Below are 11,384 nucleotides of genomic sequence, written 5' to 3' on the forward strand. Positions count from 1 at the left end.
GTCACACCCCGTGTGCATTGACCCGACAATTCTCTAACGGTTTCGGGGTCAAACTGCGTTTTAAAAACACAGAAGTGAAAACTTACCATTTCGACGCTTTTTCGGTATGCCCGACGCCTTTGCTCGGGCGGAGCGCGTAGCGCGTGATATATATAGGGATTTCCCCATCTGAAGGACGGCCAAGCTCGGGCCATCCGACATGCGAATTGCCTCTCAAGGAGTTGTGAGTTATTCCTAATGTATGTGTTAATAGGGCAGATGAATGGCTAATCGTTTTTTGATATGACTTTGTAGCACCGTTTCCATGCAGGCTCTTAAATGGCCGGCTGTCAGAAAGGGCCAGCAAAAGTGACAAAAAAGGCCATAGAGAGCCTGCTATGGAGGCTAGATGATTATTCCTGGAATGTCGAAAGAGTCATAAAAAACGAGCAAGCAAAACACGTAAACAGCCTTCACCTTAATATCAATATTCAACCAGCGAGCTGCAGACAATCAACACCACAATATTATAAAGAACAAAGGAATTCAAGACTGTTTGTTACATGCTGCAAGAATTATGAAGCGCGTACATTTTCTATCTTATAGCACAGAAAAAAACATATTCATATAAAAAATATAAAGTTCTTGTATCTTCATCTCATTAACTATGCTAATACGTACGCTGTAACTAAGCCACGGGTGCTAGACTCTGCGCTACATCCAGTAGATTTCAAGCGAGGACCCGCCCACAAAGTTGATTCTTTCACATATGCAAATTAGTTAATTACCACAGCCGTGGTGGCACAAAAGCCGAGAGAGAGAGAGAGAGAGAGAGGTGGCACAAAAAGAGGCAGGTAGGAATATCACACGCTCATTGTCTGTTAAATGTATACAATATACCTTACATAGGAAATTTGTGTCGAGTATATTTCTATAGCTTAGAGCTTTTGAAAATTGTATGCAAATGACTTACACATTTACATGATTTATGCATGGTGCTTTTCATCATTGACTAATGTACTCATGCCACAAGTAAGTATAAAATTCCCATCATTAATCATTATGTGTTTTTGCAATTTTTTAATCGGTTTCTCATTTGCATAATTGATTTCTGCTTATGTTCCACCTATCATAATTTACATGTGTTACATTTATTGAGGTCCAAATATTGAAAACAATGTAATTGAACAATTTCCTCATTAATTGTGCAAATTAATCCCTCATTTGCATACTATGCATATCATTATGAACATATTTGCCAAAGCTACCTGCATGCCTAAAATGAAGGCAATCCATCATGCCAGGCAATCCATCATCCATCACTGCAGTTATCCTCTTTGGAGTTTCTTGACAAAAGCACCCCTGCAGTTTTACAATCAAATGTCAATTTGAAAGTTGAAGGCCCTTAAACGTAAGCAGTTTCGTCTCTACCATTGCTTTGATTTGCGTAAGAATGTCTGGAACGTATGGCGCCTGAAAAATGGCGGAATGTTTACGTTCCTAGGCCTTCAACTTTGACATATTACCCAGAGTACCTCTCACCCGCGCGTGCGTAGTAACCTCTGTGAAAGGGTTTATCGGGTCACTAATCCACTGCGCCAAAATCATCACAACGATGTGAGTTTGCTAAAACAACTCAAATCAAAGTTTTTTAATACTTTATTTCTTCTCACACTACACGGTACAGTTAGCAGGGTCATTATCAAGACCCTGAATTGCAGTACCGCGTTACATTTGTTAAAACCGGAAGGCAATCCTTACAAACAGTATTTGCACATCAGCGGATATTGCACATTTGTGGTTATTGCACACAGTATTTGCGCATATTGCACACGATTACTTAACAGCAACAAATTTTGCTAAAAAATATATCAAATTTGACTTCGATGTTAATGAATAGTCCTCTGACAAAAGAAATTAACATATTGTCACATCTAGGGCAGGTTCGGGTATTCACATGTTCAACATGCGCACCACATAAGGTATTGCACTAGATCTGTATCGTTCAGTTCTACAATGGACAGTGTTAAGTTTGTCTGATGAACGAGCTCGAGTCATCCTGCCACTGATATCCACCCGTTAAAGTGGTAGTAGGTGCCTGTACAGCTTTGACTGTTAAAGTGATTTAGCGAAGTTAACAGATAATTGTTCTCGACGTAACTTCAGTGTTGGTAGGTCCAGCCGAATACATGCTTTGCAGTAGGAAGTGTAGTTGATGCCCAAGATGATTCGAATTGTTCGGCGTTGGACGTTCTCAATTTTGTTGCTGAGAGTTGTGGGTAGTCCGGAGTGCCAAACAGGCGACGCATACTCAAGAATCGGGCGGATGTAACAGGTGTAAACCGTAACTACGAGTAGGTCATCATCAGGAACGCGGAAGTGCTACAGTTGAACGAGTCAGTTTAGACGTTGGTTTGACTTCGAGCACATGGAGATTGCGTGACAATACGAGACGGACATTAGCTGTAAGCCTAGGGCCATCGTTTGGAAAACGTGAAGGCGTTAAACTTCATCAGTAGTATAGGTTGGTAGTCCAGACCAATTCATACACTTATGCAAATTTATTCATAACTGGTTAATTATGTAAATTTGTTAATTTATGCAAATCTATTCATAACTAGTTAATCAATTATGCAAATTTTTAATTGATGCAGATTTATTCATAACTAATTAATCATGTAAATTTTTAATTTAAGCAAATTAATTCATAACTGAAATTAATTATGCAATTTTTTTTATTTATGCAAATGAATTCATAACTTATAATTAAATATGCAATTTTTACTTCATGCAAATGAATTCATAACTAATTCTTAAATATGCAATTTTTAATTTGTGCAAATGAATTCATAACTAATAATTAATTATGCTCAACTATGCTTTATTATGGTCAACCTTAAGCGTGCAGAGAAAGCGTGCATCACAATAGGTATCAACATATAGTGTATGTTTCTTCCTACAATATTTTAGGTACTCCGGACTCCCGAGTAAATCCTCCCGGAGTAAATTGTTACTCTGGAGTAAAGGTTGACTCAATGCATAACTATAAACGTAATGGGCGCCGCTATCTATTCGCAAACATGGTATATCTTTGTGCGCACATCAACCTCGCATCATTTTCCTGCTGTCCAGCGAACAGAAAGGAAGCATGCTTTACGTTTGCGAAGTTTGTGATCGGGAGTTTAATCGTAAGTTCAACCTCGATCGTCACCAAGAAAGAGACGAGTCAACTGATGCCTCGGGAGAGGTAGTTGTAGACGCCGAGACGGGATCTTGCCGGGAGCGCGATGTTTTTGACTCCGACTCCGATATGTCGTCTGAACATAACACGGATACGTTTGATCCATCGGACGACAATGAAAAAGGCGACGATGATGTTGGAGAAGCCATAGTGTCACAAGATGAGGAGACAGAAACCGATGAGTCTTTGGACTCTGGGAAGTCAACAACAGAAACCGACAGCGATCAAAGTGGTTCCGAGAGTGATACAGGCTCGGAAATGTCTTCAGACACGGTTTCATCGGATGACAGTGAAGAGTACGACTACGACAGTGGTGACGAGGAAGAGTGGACGCTCTACCGTGACCGGACCATCCAACTACCTCACGAGCCAGGCGATGTTCCTCAACGAGTCATCAAGGAGGCAAAACGCGCTGGCAAAACTTTTTATCTAATAGAGTTTGCTGTTTTGCCTCGTTACAGCGACGAGATCGAATACAGCAAGAACTGGGTCTCGGAACAGATGCTGATGAAAAAATATGGATACCTCGTCCTGAAGTAATGTAACGCTATCATGTACGTTAGGTTTTAAGATACTGGATGTAGTTTGGATCGAGTGACAAATAAAATGTTGCGAAACTGGCTACCTACACCTCGGTGTCTTATGTGTTCTTGTGTTGATATATATGCATGCACGACACGCAAGTACCTGAAAAATAGACTTCTCGCTGCTAATATAGAACTCACATGCATACCACGGACCATGTTTCAGATCATAACAACACTTCTAGCGACTCCAAGCAATGGTATACTGCATGTATGCACACGCCACACGGTATATGTTCACGTGATCAAATAAGTAGGCACAAATTACATATGTAGTATGATAGCGTACCATTATTGACCCGTGACCCTTGACATCACAGGTCGACACAAGGTTGACCATAATAAAGCATAGTTGAGCATAATTAATTATTAGTTATGAATTCATTTGCACAAATAAAAATTGCATATTTAAGTATTAGTTAAGAATTCAATTGCATAAATTAAAAATTACATAATTAATTATAAGTTATGAATTCATTTGCATAAAAAAAATTGCATAATTAATTTTTAGTTATGGATTATTTTCCTTAAATTAAAAATTTTACTGATTAATAAGTTATGAATAAATTTGCATAAATTAAAAACTTGTATAATTAATTAACTAGTTATGAATAGATGTGCATAAATTAACAAATTTACATAATTAACTAGTTATTAATAAATTTGCATAAATGCATAAATTGGTCTGGACTACCAACCTATACTACTTTCATCTCTGGCGCCTCCACAATTTTTGATTGTCAACATAACTCTTTATTTAAACTGGCAATAGAGCCATTGTTTGAGAAGAAGAACTTAAACTCCCGCACGGTGCAAAAAGACAAACAATTGCGCATGATTGGAGTTTCTGACATAAACATGAAGGGCAAGGGTGTGAAAATCTCGTAACTGCATCGTAATTGCCTAAGTTATTAGTATTACTCAGGAATATCGGCGACCTCTCAGTTGGGATTTGATTGGTCCTCGCTAGGAATGTACACAAGGGGCGGGGTGGGGATCTTAAACTTCGTCTTTTAAGACCTACCCAATTACCAACGATATGTGATCACAATACATCCAGAGGTTCTTAAGTTATGTTCACCACAGATGTCTAGAAACACCGCAAACACACAGACACATGCACACATCCACATCCACACCCAGCCGCCCACACACCCATTTACCCAATTCAGCACTTAAATTCATAGAGGGATCGATGGGAAAGCACTATCCTGTCTTAAAAAGTCAAATAGCACAAATGAACATTAATTCAATTGCTTGTTCTCCGGTGGTTTAAAGAGATATAGTTAGCAAGTGACAAAAACTGATACATGAAATGGTGAAGTCTGTTTGAAGAGTACTATCAAACAAGTGACTTTAGGACAAAGAATTTTTTTCTGTTTAGGTGACAGGGCACCATGGGAGGAAAGCTCCGACACCTGCTGATTTTCCTTCTCATCATCATGAAGGAGCTCAATGTGCCAGAAGCTGGCTGCAGCTGCGAACCATCATCACCGTGCAGATGCACCAGCATGGGCCTCACCAGCATCCCTCAGAACCTCCCTACATCCATCTCCATGTTAGACCTGGACGGTAACCAGATAACAAGCATTCAGGCTGGTTCTTTCACAAATCTAACCCGGCTAAAAGCGTTGCATCTGCACTTTAACATGATAACAGTGATTGAGAAAGGCGCATTTGCAAGTCTGTCCCGTCTAGAAACGTTGACGCTATCCTTTAACCAGATGACAGTGATTAAGTCTGATTTATTCGTAAATCTAATCCGTTTAAGAGAGTTGTGGCTGGATGGTAACCAAATAACAAATATCCAACTTGGAGCACTCTGTTATCTATCCCAGCTACAAATGTTGAATCTGTGCTTTAACAAAATAACAAATATTCCTTCTGGATTGTTTTCAAATCTACACCAGCTGCAAAGGTTGTACATTAAGTACAACAAGATAACAATGATTCAACCTTGCACATTTGCAAATCTGATTCACCTTAAAGAATTGCGTCTGGATCACAACCAAATAACATCGATTCAGTCTAGCGCATTAACAAATCTAACCCAACTTCAAGAATTGAACCTATCTTATAATAAGATAACAATGATTGATTCTACATTCTTCCTTTATCTTATCCATATGCACAAACTTGTAAGTTTAAGCATAAACCTTTATAGGAACCCATGGCAGTGTGATTGTAGGATGTTCTACGTTAGGTTACTAGTGTATAACTGGGGATTCGCTACATCTGGTACATTTATAGACCGAATGATATGTGCCCGACCCGCAAAAATCAGTGGAGAGAAATTAATGGATGCTGATGTTGGAGAAATGATATGTGATGAAAAGCCAACCACATCAACACCTCCTGTTGATGTGCAAGAAACTTTAAAGGACTCCTACAATTGTACCGTCAACTATTGCTATAACTGGTGCTTAAAACGCAAAACCGGCTCAACAGCAGGTCCTACACTAACTTCGACCCTTGAAATCACTTCAAGCAAACCAGAAAGTACAAGTTCCCATGAATCTCCCCCCAGTTTCCGCTTGCTTGTCATCATTGCGTCTATCAGTTGTTCAGTAGCAGGTATTGTTCTGGTCGGCGCCATCATTTTCATAATTTGGTTCATGAGAAGGACGCGGCATCCTCCTTCAGAACGAAATCCCAATGTTGTTGGCAGCAACACAAACAAATCTAATTCTCCAATTACCAATGATAATGATCACCAGTATGAAGATATTGATGACCACTATGATCAGACAGGGCAGGGCCAGTCCCAGGCTAACATTCATTCTCTGGCGGTTGGAAATGTATCCACTAAAGTGCTAGCTGCCTCATATCAAAATGTTATGTGTGCAGGTGCTGGAAGTGGCCATGATAGTAATCTGATAGGACAGGACCAGCCTCAAGCTATTACTGAAGCCAACTTTAACACGACAGCTACTGTAGTGGCCAGTGTTCACGGTCAGCCAGGGCAGGGTCAGTACCAGGCCACCACAAAATCTTTGGTTGTTAAAAATCCAGTTTATGGCCCAGAACCTACGGCCTTCAAGCTGAGTCATCTGTACAATGCCGAATGTCAAGGCAATTCTCAGGCTGACCCTTGATCCAACACACATCTACTGTAGTGACCAGTGGTCATAATCAGCCAGAGCATGGTCAGTCCCAGGCCATCACTGAATCAAACGCACAAAACTCAGCTACTGTACGTAGTGGCCAGTGGTCTTTTTATGATGATATAGGGCCGGGTCAGTCTCAGGTCATTGCTGAATCCAACACACACTCCATAGCTACTGCAGTGACCATAGTCATAATCATCCAGATGAGGGTCAGCCTCAGGCCTCACTGAATCCAATACACACAACACTGCTGTAATGGCCAGTGGTCTTGATAACATAAGGTAGGGTCAGTCTCGGGGCTTTACTGTATCCAACACACACATTATAACCACTGTGGCAGGCTAACACTCAATCCATACAGATCGCAGAGGTCTACCAAAAGTGCGAAAAGGAACGAAAAGGAACGAAAGGGAACGAAAAGGAACGAAAGGGAAAGAACCGAAAGTGCGAAAAGGAACGAATAGAAACAAACGTTCCTTTTCGTTCCTTTTCGCACTTTCGGTACACCGGATCGCAGGGCTACCACACTACAAAGTGCTAGATGACTTAAAGCCAATTACTCAGGTGTAGGGAAAACACGAAGAAACAAATGACCAATATCCACGATTTTGAGGCGACAGATCATCAATGTATCCACCACAAACACCATGGCTAATATAATAATAATATAATGACCAGTGGCAGTGATGAAATAGGACAGGAACAGCCTAAACCTCTCTAATAGGGCTATCCAAAACATGTACGCTACATTACGATAGACATTTGGGGAGAAACCCACCAAACGTTACAATTTTGTCTTTACAAAGAGAAAGCAGTAAGTTTCAATAATGAATCAAGTTAGAATGAATACATGTAAATGAATAATCTAATTTAGAATATGCTTATAGGCAAATCAACATCAACGCTTGGGTACTTTTTATTCTGTCAATTTCAAAACATTCGTAACAAATTAACTCAGATAAGAAACTGTTTAAAAAATCAAAGCATTGTTTGACTTTCTATTTTTTCTTCAATATTCCAACATGTTAGAAACATTTCCAATTTCGAATAGATCATTTGTGTACGTTTTTAGTTTCAAGACTTTTCTATCATAGATTCACCGTTTGCCGTAACATGTCTTACACGCTAGAACATTCAGCAAATGGGTCAGTAGGCTTGGAGAAAAGCAATTAATAATAATAATAATAATAATGGTTTATTTGGTAGAAGCATTTCGCAGCCTTTCGGCTGAATTGTACACTTCTTTCACATGAGAATCCAAGACGGAGTAAAAAACTGACTTTGGAAGTACAATTAATAATAAACTGGGTAAAATGCTATACATGAAATTTACAGACTTAGAATTAAAATACCATTGATTATGATTTACGGAAATAAAATAATCACAGCGTTCTAAATGCTTCCTAATCGTAAACATTTTACAATTCATGCAAAATATGGTTGCCACGCACATAGACGGCCTACCATATTGGAGACTCCTGTTTAGTTTAAAGAATATCGGAAGAAAGGACCTACTCTAAAGGGAAAAATACCGGGAGATAAAATGTTTCCAACATGTTCACAGTTATGTTCAAACATTTTGAATTTTTTGTACAATATGTATCTAATGTGACTGAAATGTTCTTTTATTCAAAAATGCAAAATTGTGATAGATCTATACTGGAAACCCATACGGTGACTTAGAATGGCTGTCTATGTAGTAAGGATTAAATTAATGCCAGAGCTGACATTCTATATTTGCAAACTTAAGCCTCATGGCCTATAACAAGGCACACTTCCTTCTATATACAAAAGTACAATAGCGTAAAGTAAAATGACAGTTCTTATAATGTCTATCCATTTGATGTTTCTACGTACTTAACGGGGAGGGCCTATTTTTGGATGCAGTAGTAAACAAATTGTCCAAAATATTTGATGATTGGTATAGGTTTTGTCCTTGTAGTAGAAAATTAAAAAAAAACGTAGTTTTTAAAGTTTTGGACTTACTCTACATGTAAAATGTTTGATACAACGAATGCATATTTACGGCTGTTAGTGGCAAATGTTAGCCCACCCACTGGTGCGAGAAACCCGTACTATGTGTATTATGTCACCTTTCAGACAGATTATTCCAGGGCGTCACCTTATAGTCAACAAAAATGGTGTAAATTGACTTTCCCATGCCAACGGTCGAACCGATCAGAACACCGACGAACACTGCATGATTAGATTGTTTTGATTCATTCAAGATCCTGTTTTTAGCCTTGTAATAATATTTAAAAACGAAAAATATTTGATTTTACACTGAATCCGTGGTATAATAACGTATGTACGTAGTATTTTTATCAACACTCGTCCCTGTCCGTTGCCATAGTTCTTTATTGTTGATGGTGTTTGGCCAGTAAATTCCTATAAAAGTCTGTACTATTCTTCTTATACCGGCTGGTGCATTAAACAATTCCATAGGGATAATGTACCTGATATTTAATCTCCAAGGAGATTCCTCCGTGGCAAGACAGTAACATAAGCTGGGAAAGGAATTTAGCCGGCAGAGGAATAAAATTGGCCACGCTGCTTGGAGATTACCTGATATTAGCATGGGATGAGTGTGGTCTTATACAATCATCGTAGGAATTTCGTGATAAGTACAGACATTCTTTGACATTTTTGTTCGATGTATACCATGCAGGGGTTGTCACTATCATTATGTATTTCAATTTGCCCTTCAAGTCCATTGATATAAATCCTTGTGTGTAAAGGTGCAATCTCACTGCACCTGCGTCACGTATGGGTCACTGCGAGGTTCTAAAGATACACAGCGAATTAAGAGATAAAGAACGATTTTAAAAATAATTTTTGTGTATTTTGTCGTCTTTTAAGTCATACTTTAACGTATCAAACAATATCTAAATTATACAAAAGCGGAGAAAATAACAAAAGTGATGCTGAGAACGAACCCTTGCAAGTGCAGTGAGAGTGTACCTTAAGATGGCAGCATTGTGAATTGTAAATTTTGTAGTAAAAGTCATACAACGGCGGAGTGTCAAGTCGAAACTCGTGGTGTAAACCCAACCAGTGTCCCGTCATTGGTACTATCACAACATATACATTATGAATATACATTATGAAGTATACATATATCATACTTATCAAATTGGAAGGTATTTTCCATCAATAGTTTAAACTGAAGATCGAGAGTGAACATTAACCCTCATCCGACCGTTACATTTTTACGACGAATCTGACCGTATGGGGTCAATTTTTGACCCCATTTTGTTTTGCTCATAGACATATTTCTGATGACCTATTTTGTAATTTCTATGTATTTACTGTTTCACTAATCTATGAAAAATATTTTGACAAGTTTTGGTGTCAGTAGCTATTACTCATTATCATAATTTATGCAAAATATGAGGAGAAACCACATTTGCTCTGAAAATCTACCATACTCAACTTACATAAACAATGTTTTGTCTTATCAATTTCTAAACAATAATTGTGATGATGCAATAATACTGATAGCATAATAATGTTATTTAACAAGAAAAATACAATATTTGTGAAAAGTAACGAATTTATTACTTAATTATGCACCATATTCCGCCATTTAAACACATACATACAATAACTCTTGTCTATTTTCCCGCAAAGATCTTTCTTGTAGGTTCCTTCTGCACATTCTGTCCATACATTGTTTTTTTCAATTAACTAGAACTATTTTCACTTTCATTAGCATAGGTATTTAGTGTGTATTATCATAATTTATGCAGAATGGCGAACAAAGGTGTTTTACACTAAAATACTAAATTTCTGTCAAATTATTCGGTGTTTACTCATCTAAGCAACTATAACTTGTTGCTGTGATAGCAATGACGAGGAATGCCAGATGTTTTATTGAAATGTCTTGATATTTATGTAATTAATGATTCATAATTGGCTGGGGTCATTTTTGACCCCACCGAACAAGACACAAACTTTCAAGTATAGCTTATACAATAATGGTCAAAGCTCGGTGAAAAATTGGTAGATGTTGTAAGACATGTATACAAACAAAGTCATGGAAGGAATTTTTTCTTTGATGAGAAATGTTGCTATGGCAGATTAAAATATACGCCTGGGGTAAAAAATGACCCCATACGGTCGGATGAGGGTTAAGACATTGATTGTAATCAACTTAAATTTACGTGAATGTTTTACTGGTTTTAACAAATTTTGTGACTTTCACAAAATAAAGCACATAATCTTACTTTCCTGTTTGTGTGCATTTTCTTATTTGGGCCTATAGTTAAGTTCCCATCATTTCTCAGAGCTTCAGAGTCACTAAACAAATAGCATCTGTCACATCTTATTCATTTAGGAATAAACAAACTTGATATCATTATAGAAATCGCTAAACTTTCTTTCCAACACTGAAATTAATATAGGGACTAACCCTAAAATTTTCGGTCAAACTCCGTCGACCTTGTTCACAGAATGACCCTCTCTATCTCCAGA

The 11,384-nt window shown here is 38.1% G+C and overlaps 1 protein-coding gene across 1 annotated transcript in view; it reads left to right on the forward strand.

Moving 5' to 3' along the window:
• The window catches only part of LOC118427012 (slit homolog 2 protein-like), an 8,274-nt gene extending 1,375 nt beyond the window's left edge, over positions 1 to 6,899 (forward strand). Inside the window, exons 2-3 of the mRNA XM_035836649.1 lie at positions 5,189 to 6,198; positions 6,652 to 6,899. Of these exons, the coding sequence (XP_035692542.1) occupies positions 5,202 to 6,198; positions 6,652 to 6,899 (1,245 nt within the window). The 5' untranslated portion in view covers positions 5,189 to 5,201. The remainder of the gene's footprint in view (positions 1 to 5,188; positions 6,199 to 6,651) is intronic.
• The last annotated feature ends 4,485 nt before the right edge of the window (positions 6,900 to 11,384 follow it).

Source organism: Branchiostoma floridae, chromosome 12 (assembly GCF_000003815.2).
Source record: "Branchiostoma floridae strain S238N-H82 chromosome 12, Bfl_VNyyK, whole genome shotgun sequence".
Lineage (NCBI taxonomy): Eukaryota > Metazoa > Chordata > Leptocardii > Amphioxiformes > Branchiostomatidae > Branchiostoma > Branchiostoma floridae.